Source organism: Varanus komodoensis, unplaced genomic scaffold (assembly GCF_004798865.1).
Source record: "Varanus komodoensis strain SLA01 unplaced genomic scaffold, ASM479886v1 scaffold7_3, whole genome shotgun sequence".
NCBI lineage: Eukaryota > Metazoa > Chordata > Lepidosauria > Squamata > Varanidae > Varanus > Varanus komodoensis.
This window is the reverse complement of record NW_025336480.1, coordinates 2,668,669-2,686,632: the sequence shown is the minus strand read 5'-3', so window position 1 is coordinate 2,686,632 and position 17,964 is coordinate 2,668,669. Positions and strand designations below refer to the sequence as shown.

The 17,964-nt window shown below is 41.2% G+C and overlaps 1 protein-coding gene across 1 annotated transcript in view; it reads right to left on the bottom strand.

Annotated features, from left to right (window-relative positions):
- Window positions 1-17,964, bottom strand: part of SH3PXD2B (SH3 and PX domains 2B) — a 131,641-nt gene that overhangs the window by 100,848 nt on the left and 12,829 nt on the right. The window contains exon 2 of the mRNA XM_044454660.1: window positions 10,533-10,613. Within this exon, the coding sequence (XP_044310595.1) occupies window positions 10,533-10,613 (81 nt within the window). The remainder of the gene's footprint in view (window positions 1-10,532; window positions 10,614-17,964) is intronic.

Here is a 17,964-nt window from a genome sequence, read left to right as displayed (position 1 = left end):
CATTGCAATCTGGTATGAGTAAGCCCCACTGAGTTCAACAGAATATCCTCTTGGTACGTGGGTATAGGTTTGCAGCCTGTTGTAGGTTTTCTTACCTGCTTGCTTCTCTCATGAAGGTCTGTTACATTCAGTGTACCTGTGGTCTGTAAGTGGTGAAATTGCCTTGTTCAAAATTAGTCCAATTTGTTAAAGCTTGTATGGCAAGTTTGCTTGATTTCTTTTGCACTGTTTTCTTGCATGTACCATGCAATATATTGTAAGAATCTGCTATGCCATATGGCTGTTAAAACTTGGCTCTGTGTTTCCTCCTCTCTCCCAATCAGCTTTCCTTTTGTGTCATGTCTTCTATATTGTAAACCTGTGGGTGCTGCCCAATTTCATAGTTTTAAGCTATCTTGTGAGACTTTTTGGCTAATGTACAGGAAAAATGCTACAAATAAATAAATACTTTCAACAGATTGAAATATGCAATTTCAATCCATTTCAAAATTGGCCCGGGTGCTCTATGGTCACCTATAAAATGGATGAGATACTCTTGGTTTTAAAAGCAAGTGACAAGTCTGCAGTTCAGTAACTGATGTTTTTTGAAAATTTACTGGTATGTCTGGGCTCAAGGAAAATTGTTGCATGTTTTTAAAATCCATTGGTGCATCTGAGGTTCAATAAGAGAGCTGAGTTTGTGTTCTTGTTCAGTTGCAAAGTTGTGCCTTCAATCATTCCCAGCAGCAGGGTATTTTCCAATGAGCCCTTCCTTCTCATTAGGTGGCCGAAGTATTTGAGCTTCAGCATCAGTATCTGTCCTTCAGATCTAGACTGGTTTGACCCCTTTGCAGTCCAAGGGACCCTCAAGCATCTTGACTCCAACACCACAATTCAAAGGCCTCATTTCTTCAGCACTCAGTCTTCCTAATGGTCCAACTCTCACAGCCATACATTACAACTGGGAAAGCCATCGACTATACGCACTTTTGTCAGCAGGATGACATCTCTGCTTTTTAGTATGCTGTCCAGATTTGTCATAGCTTTTCTCCCAAGGAGCAAGCGTCTTTTAATTTCCTGGCTGCATTCGTCGTCTGTGGTGATCTTGGAGCCCAAGAAAATAAAATATGTCACTGCTTTCATTTCTTCCCTTCTGTTTACCAGGAAGTGATAGGACTGGATGCCATGATCTTAGTTTTCTTAATGTTGAGTTTCAAGCCAACTTTTGCACTCTCCTCTTTCACCCACATCAAGAGGCTCTTTAGTTCCTCTTCATTTATTAGAGTGGTATCATCTGCGTATCTGAGGTTGTTGATATTTCTCCTGGCTTTTTTACCTTGGTTATGTTTGGAATCTTCTTGTCTGGATCTTCTCTTAAATGGATGATGGCATTAGGTGCTGAGCATATTAAAATGGATAGGATTCTTTCTACAGCCATGGTCATTACAGATGTGTGCCATAATGCCTTATCAAATACATTTTGATTGATTCACTCATCCTAAATTGAATCTATGGGGAAAGCCAGTTTTTAAAATTGTCAAGAAAATGTTTCTGTGGTGGACTTGGACCTACAAGCTGATTTTTATCTTGGATCAACTAGTAAGTGCTGATTATGATTTTGGGTCAGTCTCACTTCCACATGCCAAGTAGGGCTTCCCTGATTTGGTTTAATGGCAACTGTAACATGAACAAGCTTCTGGGCTACAAGACTGTGAATTTTTTAGAAATTCTAACTGGCCTGTTTTTGCCTTGCCAAGTTCTTCTAACCATAATTTGGATTACAAGTGCTCATGTGAGGTAAAATTTCTACCTGTGCTTCTTGATCGCACCCTGTAAAATGTTGAAAATCTGCTTCTGTGCACAGCCATGACAACTTTAATGCCTTGTAATGCTCCTCTGCACTAAACTCTGCGTTTTGCAAAGTAATGTTTTTAAAAGCTACTGTGTGCACAGCCTTGCCAATTTAAAAATCATTCAGTAATCCTCCAACCTTAACTCTGGATGTAGTTAGCCCTGCCTCCAGTGGTGTCTTGGCTCTACCTCCTGTAACCTGTTTCCTGCCACCAGTAAGATTGGCCACCAGCCACTACTGTTACAGAGTTTCATATCAGCCATAGTTTACTTGTCAAAACATTAAGCAAACCATGCCCAATGAGGTGGAATTAAATATCTAAATTCCATATGAATGATACAAGCCCGACAGACAGACACTGATCTGAATCAGATCAATATTCTCTCAAATTTAGTAGATACTTCAGACAAGAGGTCCTGCCAAAAGGGAATTCAGCCACAGTTTTAAGGACGAACAGTTGAATTTCCAATCCATTTTTCACTGCATATAAAGAAAGAAAATTTCAATGGTATATGCTAGGCCTGTTTTCCTTAAAAAACAAACAAACAAACCTGTCCAGTAATTTGACTTGTGGGTGCATTACAGTTGGAAACCTTTAGCATAATATAAGGCAGCCACTTGGTTTACAATTACAAGTGTTCATGCCAGGTAAAATTTCCACCATAACTGCCAAATTGATCAGAGCCAAAATACCACTATAGCACATTATAGAACCATCTCCAGTTTGATGGCAAAAGCACTTCACTTCTAAAATAGTGACACTTACAACTTATTGTCTGGCACAGCACAGCATGATCTAATAGGAAAAAGATATGTTCTATGAAACCCATTCTTCCATATGAAATAACCGAGGAGAGAATAGAATGCTCAGGATTTATGATGGCACATTAATCCAGAGCTTTTCTATACCAAGAAATTGTGGCTCATTGATATAAGACAGAATGCAACTGAAGAAAATGGAAGGAGGACAGCAAAAAATACTGAGTAAGAAAAATTAATGGCAGCTACCGCCAGATATCTTTAATTTTTATTGGGCAGAAAAAATTCTTGCAATTTAGCAAGTTCCTTCTATTCAGGCCATTAAGATCTCAGCTATTTATCTACTCTAGGCAGATGTAAGGAAAGTATAGGAACCAAGGCAGCATTCTTCTTCTTTTTTGCCTATATGCAGGTATGGTTTATGCATGCATGTACATAACTGTTTAATGTATGCACAGTGAATGGTAGGTGAATACATATGAATCAACTCAACTGTTACTTAGCACTGTTATTCTTGTTCTATATGAAAGTATTCTCCTCTCACTCTATAGGAACTCTACCACAGCCAGCTTCAATGTTATAACATTTGTTCTGGATTTATGAAAATTTAGTCTCTGCTCTGCCATTTACTCAAATTTATACTCAAATTTATGCAAACTGCCCAAATTTACACAAAGTACAGAGGAGATATGCAATTTTTGCACAAATTTCTTGTGCTTAAAAAAACAAAAACAAATTGCAAGCCAGTTTAAAAGTGGAACTTCACATGCTGGCTCAGTTTACATTAGATTGAATCAGTGCCAGCAATGAGATGAGAGGAGAGAATCCACAGAGATAAATCAAGAAAATCCACTGGGTTTTTTACCCCACTACCATATTCCTTAATTAACTAGTTAATTTTAAATACAACATCAGTTGGATAAAATGTCCAATTGCATTAAGCAAAAGCAGAAGTTTCAAAACTACTCTTCCCAACCACACAGAAGGAAGAAAATGGGGGGGGGGGTCAAAGCTCAGTGCAGCTCATCCCAGTCTGTTCACATCAAATGGGACTATGGTTTGGCATGACATGCAAATACAGCCATTTTTAAAGCAACCTATAAGTGCTCTCCATAGTGTGATCTCTATGAGGGACCGCTGATGTTGCAACAATCACTGCAGAAAAGCCACAGCTAACATCTGTAATACTCAGCCTATTAATACAGGCAGTGGGAAACAGATAAGCACAAATAAAGGCTTCTAAGTATATTACCCTCGGCCAAGAGCTCCAAACATTCCTTTACCACCAACCACATGAAGAATCGTGGGCCATCCAAGAGAGGCTTCTTCTCCGGGCTGCAAAAACACAGCACCCACGAGAAGGTCTCTCTATGTCCAAGCTCAAGGTGGCAATGCTATGAGCATCCATCAGCATGTGAACTCTGTGCTAGCTCTGCTCAGTTCTTATTACTGAGTTCAATGAACCTTCCAGGAGAGGGAGCACTCCAGCCCCATCCCTCTGCATCGATGCTCCTGTATTCAAGGAGGGCGGCAGACTGAGGAGGAGAGTCTCCTGTATCCATGGAGGCCCTCCACACAATTAAGCACGCTGGGAAATCCGGGAGAAAGGGAGGCTTGGGAAGCTGCACATTATTTTGAGATGCCCACAGATTCACAGGCCTTGCCCTTCTCATTGTCCCTTCATTAAGAGAACGCCATTGGATGGACACACAAAACAGGGCTGCTAGAAGCGTCCTCCCCACAAGACACGCAACTACTGTCCAGAGAAAAGTCATACAACTACTGTCCAGAGAACACTTTGGGCTATTGGGGCAGTATTTAAATACAATAAATAAATAAAATACTGCCAATGTTATTGACTTTTCATTAAGCTGCAGCGATAACTGCGGCAGCGATAACTCTTGTGGCTCATTGTTTCATTTTTATTTTATATTTACTTACTATATTTTCTTGCTTTTTATTGTAGTTGTTTTAACAGTTGTTACCCATTCTGGTATTTATGTAACACTTGAGAATATTCAAACCATTTCATTTACAATATTCTCTTTAATTCTTGCAAGTAAAATACAAACTATACATTATTTTGTAGACACAGCTGGCTGTTATGTCTTTTTTCCAACTTGGAATCATAGCATGCAGCATCACACTGTGGCTTCAATCCAAAGCATGGATAGGCATGCTTGAAATCTTAATTGTCAAAAATTAATCCAATAAAGCAAATGGATCTGTTTGGCTATTAAAATTGTGAGCATGGGGTAGAATAGCCTGGGCTGCAAACAGAGGGGGGGGGCAGTTAAACTTCACTCCTCCTCCATGCTAGACTCCTGGTCCATTTCCAAAGCTCTGTGCTTAATTTAAAGCAAGCAAGGCCCAGGCAACATTAGCTACATGCACAAAATAATGTTCAGTTTGGCTCCAAGACACTTATACTAATTTGTCTCCAAATTTCAGCTGGGTACAGGGGCTGAGAAGAGGCAAGTCACCAAAGTAACCAAATACAAGTAGTGAGTTCATGAAAGAGATCAAATTTGAGCCAGAGACTTCTTGGCTCAGAGCTCCACCACTTCACCACAATTCTCTGCTACTTCTCAAACAGCACAAGGGGTCCAAAAAAGAAGAACTCAACCAGGATGATTGGACGATATAAATGAGACTCTGGCAGGTAGTGTAACCCCATCCAGTCACCTAAAGCCAGCATCACGATAGAAGAAATGGCTGGGTCTGATCTGCCACAGAAGAGGGGCCCTTTTAGTTATGTGAAACATAAAATGACAGAATCAAGCTGCTCAGCCATTCATTTTTGCTGATTTGCAGTTATAACCCCATGGAACAATGCTGAACAGCTTAATTCCACCACATTTACCAAACCAAAACTAAATTTTGATCCAACAGAAGTTTGAGTATATATAGGTCACTACAGGCTAGGCTAATCAAGGACAATGCCTATGTCATTTCTTTATCTTTCCTACACAAGTCAACCACTAAGACTAATAGCAAGATAACTCTAAGGCTGCAGAAACAATTCAAGTTGTAATCAGTTTCCAGATCGCAGCTCCTCTGAACAACTCAGGAATCCAATCTTAATTCCTTTGCAGAGGAACAGAGTAAGTGACACATCTGATTGTCTCATTACATGCTAAAAGCAATGAGAAAGATCTATATTAGCTAGAGTCAGAAAGCAGAAAATAAATCTAGTTCAGAATCACCCATAGTATTAACTTTCCAATTCTCAAGCTGATCCATGAACTTACCAAGTATTCTTTGTAACTTACCAAGTATTCTTTGTAAGAAGTCTGTTCCAAGACATAACCAAGAAGCCATGCCCTAGCTCTGGGATTTCCTAGCCCTCTACAGATTCAGATACCAAGACCATGAGGGTTTGGAAACAATTGCGGCAGGTGCTCTCTTTCCAAATTTTGCTTTCTCATCTATGCAGAGCTGCCCGTGTCTACTGGCCAAGTTTGCGTTCTGGCTCATAAACCAGAGCTTGTTCCCTTGGCGCACCTCCCTTTGGAAATGCATTCTCCAGTGTATGTCCAGAACTAAATAGATTTCTTCTATGCTGTTTTGGCCAACGGTCCAAAATCTACTTCATGCTGGAATCCTTTCCCCAAGATGTTTCTTAAACTATCTTCAGCAGCACTCCTCTTTTCTCCCTCTCACTACTTTCACATCAGACCATACCATCCATTGTGGTTTTGTTCATCAGAAGCACCCATGCAATCCTTCTGAAAAAGAATGATTAACTCTAGATGTATTTATTTATTTATTTATTTATTTAAAGTTTTTATATGCCATCCCCATTGCTACACAGCCTCGGGATGGCTCACAACAACAAATAAATAAAACGAATAGAATTACAATTAAAACTTGGAAACACACCGGCTGCATAATTAGAACTATAAATATTAAAGATTATTAAAATACTGTTTGAATAAAAATATCTTGGCCTGGCGCCGAAAAACAAATAAGGACGGCGCCAGGCGAACCTCTCTGGGGAGTGCATTCCACAGATGGGGTGCCACCACAGAGAAAGCCCTCCTCCGGATACTTTGCTTCCTGATATCTCTCATGGAAGGCTCCCGGAGGAGAGCCCCTGCTGCTGATCTCAAGGGGCGGAAGGGCAAATATGGCCGCAGGCGTTCCTTCAGGTATCCGGGTCCCAAGCCGTTAAGGGCTTTATAAGTAATTACCAGCACCTTGAATTGGGCCCGGACTTCGATGGAAAGCCATGGAAGCTGGTAGAGGACTGGGGTTATACGAGAATAACGCCCAGTCCTCGCCAGCGACCTGGCTGCTCTATTTTGCACCATCTGAAGTATCCGGACTGTCTTCAAGGGCAGCCCCACATAGAGCGCTTTACAGAAATCCAACCGGGAAGTAACCAATGCATGCATCACTGTTGCTAGGCAGTCGTCCTCCAGGTAGGGACGCAGCTGATGGATCAGCCGAAGCTGATGGAAAGTGCTCCTCGCCACCGCCGACACTTGAGCTTCCAAAGTCAGCTCCGGGTCGAGGAGCACTCCCAAGCTGTGGTCCCTGTCCTTTAGAGGGAGTGCAACCCCATCCAGGACAAGGTGCAAGTCACCTACCCAGGAGTTCGAACCACCTACCAGCAGGACCTCCTACCAGCTAGACCTACCAGCAGATTTTATGAAAATCATAAAGCCATTGAGCATATATGCAGCAATTAAAATGAGGTACATTCATACTGCAGATAGACAAGACACTGAAACATTATGGTTCATTATTTCTATAAACACACAATGTTGCCAAAACGCTATCCAATTAATTGAAGGAACTCTATACTATCTATTATTGACAAAATAATTAATTAGAATCATTGTTCAAAGCTAAACTAGAGAAAGGAGTTCAAACTAGATGAAAGGCTTTGCAGAAAAAGAACAATTCCTAAATACTGAATATGACCCTCAGGGTCGCAGATGTGAGTTGAATCCATTGGTATGCCAGTGTGATGCAGTGGTTAAGGACACGGGACTGGGACTCATCTGGGTTCTAGTCCCCGCTCAGCCATGGAGCCAACTGGGTGACTTTGGGCCAGTCACAGACTCTCAGCCCAACCTACCTCACAGGGTTGTTGTTACTGGGTAAGACTGAAAGCAGCAAGAGGAGAATTATGTAAGCTGCTTTGAGTTAATGTAAAGACAAAGTGGAATATACATCTGATAACTAAAAAAGCCAGAAAGGAGTTCCACTCACCATAAGCAAAGGTTTCAAAGGCTTCCTTTGATAGGTACAATTAAAATAAATATAATCCATGTGGTATAAATTTGAAAATGAAATCCAGAGTACTGGTGCAAACTGTTTTCTACTTTAAAGTGTAGCTGACAACTTCTGAATCATTTGGTAGCACCAACAACTCTAATCCAGCATACATTTTGACAATGTTCAGCCAGGGTCAAAAGTTGTTAAGTGCCAAAAATAAGAAATTAACATTTCAACATCACAGTTTCTCAATTTCCCTCAAATATCTCATCCTACACTCATTTGCATCCAGTCCTATCACTTCCTGGCAAACAGATGGAGAAGAAATAGAGGTAGTGACAGATTTTATTTTCCTGGGCTCCAAGATTACCACAGATGGTGACTGCAACCAAAAAATTAAAAGACGCTTGCTCCTTGGGAGGAAAGCTATGGCAAATCTAGACAGCATACTAAAAAGCAGAGACATCACCCTGCCAACAAAAGTGCGTATACTCAAGGCTATGGTTTTCCCAGTTGCAATGCATGGTTGTGAAAGCTGGTCCATAAGGAAGGCTGAGCGCCAAAGGATTGAGGCCTTTGAATTGTGGTGCTGGAGGAGACTCCTGCGAGTCCCTTGGACTGCAAGGCGATCAAACTGGTCAGTCCTAGAGGAGATCGACCCTTACTGCTCTTTAGAAGGCCAGATACTGAAGATGAAACTCAAATACTTTGGCCACCTAATGAGAAGGAAGGACTCCCTGGAGAAGAGCCTAATGCTGGGAACAATAGATGGCAAAAGAAGAAGGGGACGGCAGAGGATGAGGCGGCTGGATGGAGTCACTGAAGCAGTTGGTGTGAGCTTGAGTGGACTCCGGAGGATGGTGGAGGACAGGAAGGCCTGGAGGAATGTTGTCCATGGGGTCGCAATGGGTCAGACACGACTTTGCGACTAACAACACCACAACACTCATTCAACAACAGTAAAGCTATATCTGAAGCAGCACTAGACTTTTAAAAGAGCACTGGAACAGCTATCCTATCATACAGCTCTTTTTTACTATTGAACTGCAAGGTGACCCCCTTATGGCATACACAAAAGACAAATACCTGAAATTAGCTTGAAAATGACACAATTGTTTGACAAACTGTTGTTCTGGCTACTTAATTAAGTATGCTTTTAGCTTATTACATCATTGTTCCTGACATGACTGCTGTTTTATTGTTGTGCCCTACTTGTTGATGCTTTATCTTCTTATAGATCAGGTGCTTTATTTTGTGAGCTGGAGTTCATTTTTGAGAGAAAGGGATATAAGTTTTCTAAAGGAAATCAGACAAGCACGTTAGCACAACATGGGGACAGGACGCCTTGCAGCTTCCAGAATACAGAGGAAGCCTGCAGACACACGACATAAATTTTTGGCTCAAAATCTCAAACAGCAACATAAAGGATGGTTCTGGGTTAAGCCTGAGATTTTTAAAAAAGTGATCCTTCAACAAATTGTACGGATCTACCTTATCTTTACTGATCCACCCTGAAAATAGCTTCTAACATGCAAACCTGCTGAGGAAGGGTTGTTGAGGTAGATAACAGGCCTCCCAGGACTCATGGGCTGTTTCAGGGTTGGTTTGTCAGCGACCCCCAACAACCCTAAATGCTGGGTTCATATGTAATAAAAAGCTATGGTATATACCTGCTCTTCTAAGTGGCAGTCATTACCGTTATGAGAAACCACATAGAGAAATGTATTCGTGGTGGCTTTTTACTATGTGTAAAACAGGCATTATACTTCTGCTTTTAGAGTACAACCCTGTCCCTGTCCTTACTACTAGCAGCAAATGGCTGTTGGACCTGTACATTCCACAGAACGCATGTGGAGATGTTGGAGGAGATACAGACTATATTCTAGTCTTCTCTGTGGCAGACCAAAATAAGCTGGTTACGCCCTATAAGATCTCTTACAGCCAACACAATTCAAGCATAAGAGCACTTTGACTTGACTTATAATTTTTTTCTGAGAAAGCAAGTCCTCCTCCTCCAGAATGAGATGGTTGTGATTTAAAGGATGCTTATGCAGACTGAACATGGACAACACAGAGCAGCTCAGCAAAGCTGTGAAATATCTTCATGGCTGTTCTTTTATTCCCTACATTTCTACTTTTCCTCTTCAGCCAAAGCAACTGACAATAGTGAAATCAAGCCATAAAAATACCAATTAAAACCCGCAATTAAAGCCATGCTTAAAAAACAAACTGAAGACACAAACAGGCAACAGGAACAATAAAACCCAACCCAATTCCAGTAAAGGTTTAATACTATCACTCCTGCAGTAAGCGTTTGATTGGACAAAACAGGCATTTATATGGAGGGGGCTTTTAATCTTAGTGTCCATTCATCCCTCCATAGGCATTCACTTCTACATCAGGCTGGAGAAGGCTGGCCCAACATAATGGGAACAGAGGATTAGTTATGAAGTACTTTAACCTCAAAAAGCTGGAAGGGTGTGATGTGGTAACAAAGGCAATTACTACTACATAGCATTCATGCTAGCCCAACCAGTCCACACTCCTTCAAGTCTCTGCCTCACTGGCTGGATGTTGCAGAGCTTTTCCAATTGCACAGAACACTCGTGTAGAATTATAAAACTCTTGCCCAACAATGAAATCAAAATTGAATAATGACATGGCTCACCAGAATGGAAAACTCAGAAAAGCAACAAGAGCATAGCAAAAATCTTACCTGCAGGTCAAAGAACTTGCTGTATCGTCGATAAATGGCCTCTGTGGAGCCACTGGACCAAGTGACCTTGATAATGTATACCTGTAAGAAAAATTGTAGATAATTTAGAGAATTCAGTTCATATCAGCTTCAAATATCAGGTAAGTCACGTCAAAGGTCCCAGTATTGAGTTATTATTACATTATATCCTGACTTTCTTCCTCTTACAAGGAACCCAAGTGAGCTGCATGGTCCTCCCCATCTCCATTTTATCTTTACAGCAACGTTGTGAGGTAGGTGAGGTTATGAATCAGTGTCTGGCCCAAAGCCACCCAGTGAGAGGGGACCAGCCACTCAAGTGGGGACCAACCAACAACTCAAGTCCAACCACTATACCACATTCTAGAGAGGATGCCCTTTACTTGGGCAGTCATTAATTCAGGTACAAGAACTGAAGGGCAAATCACCATGCATGAAACATTTCCACAAAGGGACAACCATATCCATGAATAAAGTGGGCAAGACAGGAGACTTCCATCTAAACGGTACCCTAAGGCTGCAGAGCAAAGCAATCTATAGACAATTGAGCCAAACACAACAGCATGAGGAGTTAAGGTGAAATTATTAATCTGCTAAAAGATTAAGCACTAAAGGCTGCCCAAATTTTCAAGAGCAAACTATTTGGGCTCAAAAGGGAACATGGGGTAGGGCTGGGACAAAGCTGATAGATGTCATGAAGGCCCCTTTACAGTCACTCTTGCCAATTCACAAGATGCCAGAGCAAAGGCAGAAAACACAACAGGACAACAGGAATAAGATTTGACTATGGGATAACATAGGGTTATATAGCCATTATAGTGTAGTGGTTAAGAACACAGGTATGGGACTCAGGGGATCCGGGTTCTAGTCCGCACACAGCCATGGAGCCAACTGGGTGACTTTGGGCCAGTCATGGACTCTCAACCCAACCCACCTCACAGGGATGTTGTGGGAATAAGATGGAGAACAGCAGGAAGAGAATAATGTAAGCTGCTTGGAGTTTGTAAAAAAAAAAAAAAAAAAGGCAATTAAGCACATCTGAGGTCAAATCAAATTAAGGATGATACTTCCTGGCCTCACCTGAGGAAAGTTTTTAAAAAGTAGTGCCCATCAGTCACAGGCTGTATGATCACTCATTGGTGTAAGTGTGAGGAGGGGGTTGGGTTGATGCTTTGCCCCTGGCTCAAAGAGGCCTCCAGAGGTTCTGCCCTCAATGCCCTCTTAAAGCTAAGCAAACGATTTGCAGTATGAACCTTCACTTTGATAAACATAGCGCCTTAAATTATTGCTAAGTTGATCCTTTCATACACAAGCCATACCTATAATTAGCCCTTTAGTATTCTTTGGGGGCAACCGCCAGCATGGCTAGCCTGAGGAATGCTGAGAGTTCTAGGATTTTCTCTGCCTAAACATATGTAGGGCTGCACATTTATAGCATTGCACTATTTATATTGCAAACTCAGTTCCTCATCATGGGAACAGACAGATAATACTCCGCTTAGGCATCTCAGTTTGGCTTCCATTCCCTAGGCTCAGTTTATCTCCACGCAAGGGTCCCAAGGGTCTGGGTGCACTGGTTTCATTGAGCAGATTCTCCATCCAACAGCAAGCAGAGGCTAGAACCACTTCAGCAAAAGCCTCCTCAGGGAAATTTCTTGTGTCAGCTGGTTCCCACCCGCTTGCAGAGTCTGCTAGACTCTGGTAAACATTTAAAGATCATAGGCTATTAGTATTGGCAGTTGGCCATGCCCTGCAATGACTGTATCACCCCTTGGAGTTTTGCTGTCTTTGCTTCCCGGCCTCCTCAGAAATGGGAATTTTGTATCCAAGTTCGTGGTATCATCCCCTTAGCCCCAGCTTTGCTGGATGTATTTGTGACAACCAACCTTGTTCCCATGATAACACCAATTCACTTCCTTGAGTGATGAAAAGTGTCAGTACTACCATGCCATGTGAATCTAGTCACTATTTGCTATATTTCAAATACACAAGCAGAGCATAAGCAGAGTTAAGTCCCTAAAGAACTACTTGGAGAACCCCCCCCACCCCGCTTTTCCACCGGCTAAAGGCAATTCCTGCTAGATACTTTCTGCTTTCTTCCTCCAACTCTTTCCCACCAGAGATTGCAGTTTCTCCTTGCCAAATACCTGTCCCCTCTATTCAGCTCAAAGGGCACTGCTAGCTACAAGTCCTGATGGGTATGCTAATTCAAACACATAAAGTTCTTTCTTGATGATTGAGACCATCTCCAAATCAGTCCTGAGGGCACTAATGAATCATCAACTGGTCATCCTGGACTATTAACCAGCAATCTGACTCACAAAGGCATGTACTAATCTCTTTATCCTGCGTAAAACTTCTCCCTGTACTCTCTGAAAAAAGAATTTATTAGTGGACACTTAACATCACAAGTCAATATACAGGCAGCCAAACAGTGCACATTGTTTCCAGGAAACACGGACACATGCGTTTAGTAAATGTATATTTTGTGTGTGTGTGTGTGTGTGTGTGTGTGTGTACACATGTATGTATATATAGAGTTGTAATCCATCCAGGGAGATGTATAGCTAATGGGGCAGGCTAGAATGTAATCAATCAATTGGACAGGGCATAGATCTTCATAGCTTCCAGCATTCCTGAACTTTGGCCATGCTGACAAGGGGTTCTGGGAAGTGAGCTATAAAACATCTGGAGTACTACCTTCTGCCCACCTCCACAGTAAAGCATGCAGGTCCTTTTTGTGCTGGTAAAATGACCATTCAAGGGATGCAAGTCAGGAGGATGAGTGTCCAAGGATGGAGAGGAATGCAGGCTTGAAGAGAGCAGTGCAGGCCTTGATTATGTCCTGTGAGGTCACAGCAGTCATGATTTGCAAATGACAGCCTCTGGCCACTGTTCTTTCACAGCTGAAGTACCGGGAGATACTCCAAGGTTATCTGTGGTAGCTGTTGACATGTCTAGCCTCTGTTGGCAAAATTAATTCCATCCAACCTCAAACTTTCACGGGGTCTATGTGATAAGCTCACCTTTACATATCACTTTCACCTCAAACAAGGACAGAAAAGAAACAAGAAACTCTCAATGGAGGCTCTACTTCATTCTCTCCTTGACATCAGGAGAAACTCCACTGGAGTGTTTTCACTTACAGAAGGATCGTCATCTGTGTAGATGCTGAACCAATGAACACCACTAGATTTCATACTTCTTTACAGCTGGAAAATGAGTTTTCTTCTTGGGTATGACAGCTGCAATGCAGTATATAGTCCAGGCCCTTTTACCTGGCCAAACTTTTGTCTCCTTCATGAGCCCTTGGATCTGACTTTTTTCCTGGCCTATACACCCCCATCCCCTTATGCCTTGGAGCAGCAGCTCTTCTTCCCAGCCAAACCCCACATTTCTCCACCTCTTTCTGCTGTTGCACCACCACATTTCTCACCAGTCCTGTTGTAATCAAGCTGCTATAACTTTTTCTTTTCCTGTTCTTTCATTGTTTCTATGCAATAGTTTCTATTGCTATTGCAGTTTTGTTGTTTTAAGTTAATTTTATCTTATATGCACATGCCTGTGTGTGGTTTAAATTTTCCTTAACTTTTGTTAACCACCCGAAAGCCATGGCTAATGGGCAGCATAAAAAGGAGGTACATAAAAGGTGCAAGACTCCCCACTTTTACATATAAATGCAAAGTGTCATTTGGTGCTAGCCATTAGTGATTCCATGCACTAATGCAATTTGCCAGACCATGCCTGTGCACTCTCCCTCTTGCTCTCCTCTCTGCATTAATTCCCATTCGAAGGAAAGAGCATCTCATGATAACTGGTGAAGATCTGCTTCTGGCCTGCTACAACCCTAGCAAAGATACCATTTAGGAAGCCCAAATTAGGGAGTTATAATTATCACTTTCGCAAGAAAGATTTCTATTTTGCTCTTTCCTGTTCTTTTCCTATGGATTAAAGTGTACTGCAGGCTCTTATTTCCATAAGTTTTGTTTTACTGCTTGAGCTTTAAATAAAATCAGTCTTCTGTAAGTATTTTCCAAAAATCTGATTAGAGTCTCATGAGAATACGCTCAAAATAGAGGCTGTATAAAGGGAAAGCAAAAACAAAGAAATATAGGCTTTTCCAGCCCCAGTGGAAGTCTCTCCCTCCCACATGGCAAGCTGCCAGAAGTGATCCATTACTGAAATGCTACAGAATGCTTAGCAAGCCAGAACTTCTGGGGGCCAAAGACCTAAATGATGTCATGCTGGCTGCTTTGCAGCAAGCCCTTTTGGTGAACCAGTTGCATCTTGGGAGAACTCTAGAGGAAATGGAACACTTTATTAGCCAGAGATAGCCTTTGCATTCTTGATCATACCGCAGAATAAGATTGTGTCTGATTTCGACATCCTGGGAAGAAGGTGGCTGCAACAGGGACTTTTCTGAGAAGCTTTTCTCTGCTGATTCAGTGATCAGCACAACTCACGCATGCTGAAAGGAACTGTGGCAGAAAAATGTACTAATGTTCTATTTTTCTGTGGACATTTTCCCCAGTTTCTTATGTTCATTAGTAACAATGAATTGATGCCAACTGCAAATATAGTATCAGGTATAGTATCAGCTCAGGTGACAGCGGTGGCGAGGAGCGCCTTCCTTCAGCTTCGGCTGATTAATCAGCTGCGCCCCTACCTGGAGTACGACTGCCTGGCGACGGTGACACACGCGCTGGTGACTTCCCGCCTAGACTTCTGTAACGCGCTTTACGTGGGGCTTCCCCTGAAGACGGTCCGAACACTTCAACTGGTGCAAAATAGAGCTGCCAGGTTGCTGACGGGGACGGGGCGTTATGCTCACATGACTCCAGTCCTCCGTCAGCTTCACTGGCCTCCCATTGAAGCCCGGACCCAATTCAAGGTGTTGATTATGACCTATAAAGCCCTAAACGGCTTGGGTCCTGGCTACCTGAACGAGCGCTTACGTCCGTATATGCCCAACCGCCCCTTGAGATCTGCGGGAGAGTCCCTTCTCCGGGAACCCTCCATGAAAGAAATTAGGAGGGTAGGTACTCGGAGGAGGGCTTTCTCTGCGGTGGCGCCCAACCTATGGAATTCACTCCCCAAAGAGGTCCGCCTGGCACCGTCGTTACTGGTTTTTCGGCGCCAGGTAAAGACCTTTTTATTTAAACTTCATTTTAATTGTTAAAATATATGATCTGGCCAGGGCAACTTCTTCTTCCTTCTCTTTTCTCCTCCTATATTATTTATTTACTTATTTTATACTGATAATTTTAATTTTATATTTGTAACTCAGTGTATTTTTTGTATTTAATGGTAATTTATTATGTTCTATTGTGTTTCAATGTATTTTATTGTGTTGTAAGCCGCCCCGAGGTTTCGGCAAGGGGCGGCATAGAAATGTAATAATAATAATAATAATAATAATAATAAATTGCAGTTTAAGGCTGTAGAGGAGTGATTATTGATGTATCATGCAGAGTGGTTTGGGTTGCTAATATATATTAGGGTGCAAACCTGTGCACACACAGAAACAAGTACTACAACTCCCAGCATCCTCCATCCAGCATGAAAGCTACAGGACTTATTTGGTCTACATATGCATACAATTGTATTCTTAGTGTGTCAGCAGTTTTCAGTACTTGCATTTTTTTCTTGGATCATATTAAATGCACTTTAATTTCCCCTCTCAAATATTTCAAGTCAAATATTTGTAGTCTACTGGGAAAATAATTAACACAATGCACTTCTTTTTAGTCTTCACTTCTCTGCACAGAACGTAATTCCCTAATTAACACTGCACATTCATATCACCAGCAACTGGTCAATGTGTGAACTAGCCTTTTGACTCCCAATTATAAGGAAAAATTAAATTTACTTTTTTTGTGTTCAAGCTAGTAGAAAGGAGGTTTTCTATAGCAACATTTACTATATTAAAATATGGTAAGAACTGTTCACTGTAGACATAAATATTCTTAATACATGTTATTTTCCAGCCTGCAGCAATTTATATAGATGAAACAAGTTGAGAAAGTGGAAAAAACGTTTTTCAGGAAGAGACCAAAGTACCATAAAGCCACCTCATACAAGCATCTCCAAATGACTAATGTAGACTTAAGCCAGGGTTTGGCAGATATTGTACATGATCTAAAAAATTATATAGCTATAGTGCTGTATATCAAATATAAATTTGGCCTTCCATTTCTTTAATTTCCATTTCACTCCCCTCTATCATACTGCATTGCAAGTATCTTCTTCAAATACATTGGAGCCCTAAAAACAGTTGCAATATGGCATAAATTTTAAAAACTCTCTGGGTATACCTTAGACCTTCTGGGCATGGCTAAAGTAACTTTTTGGATTTCAGCCATGATCAACTCTTATACAAATTGTTTTAACTAGATTCTGACTAGTATAATAATTCATTTCATAAATTATTTCCGGAAATAGAGCAAGCTTTTATCCCAATTCCCTCTCCACAGTTTATTATGGCAATGAGTTACATCTGAACTTTTAAAGCAGTGAAACAGACCATTAAAGATTGATGGATGATATAATATGGCTTACTTACTAAGAGACCAAGCCAGACAGAAATAGGTTGTGCCCTGACAATTCACCTATTGCTTTAGTAACATCTGGTCCAGATTTTAATCCTGGAAGGAAACCATTGTGGGAGATCTTTAACAAAGATAAGGATAAGAAAAAATGCTAAAATAAAAATGCAGTCTGAAAACAGAGTATCAGTTAAAAAGAATAGCTTAATTCAGCATCAGTTTGGTCACCTGTAGCACAGGGTGATCTTTCCAATACAAGTGGGCTCTGGAAATAAGAAAAAAAGAAAAGAAAACTGCAGAGAAGGTATTGCCTTGCATGAATACCTAAGAACTTCTAGTAACCTAGACACAGGCATCACAGCTGGAGACAGCATGTACACATGAGTTTGTTTTTCTTTTCAAAGAAAACAACGCCTCCCTTCTCTGCACTATGTAGGGAACTTAGAAATGAAATCATCCCCTTTTCCCTTTTTCACCCTCCATATAATAGAGCCTTAAACAGCTTAGGACAAGGTTACCTTAAAAACTCCTGCCATATGAACCTGTTTCACCTTTAAGATCAGCTTTGGAGACCTTGCTCTCATATTAACATCCTGTAAGAATACTAGAATATGAAAATTCATCTTAGCAGAATCTCCATGCAGGATTTTAGCAGAATCTCCGAACTGTAGTTCAAGCCAAAATAAAAAATAAAAATACTTGTAATATAGCATATTCAGATGATCCTATATAGACAAGAAATGCAGCCTCCTGTTGATAATTTGTTTAATTAGAGATTATATTAAAATATCTGTAAATTCAGTTGCAAAAAATAAAATTAGAAGCAGCATGAATATTTAAACAAGCACCTATTTTAAGAAGGTCTCTGT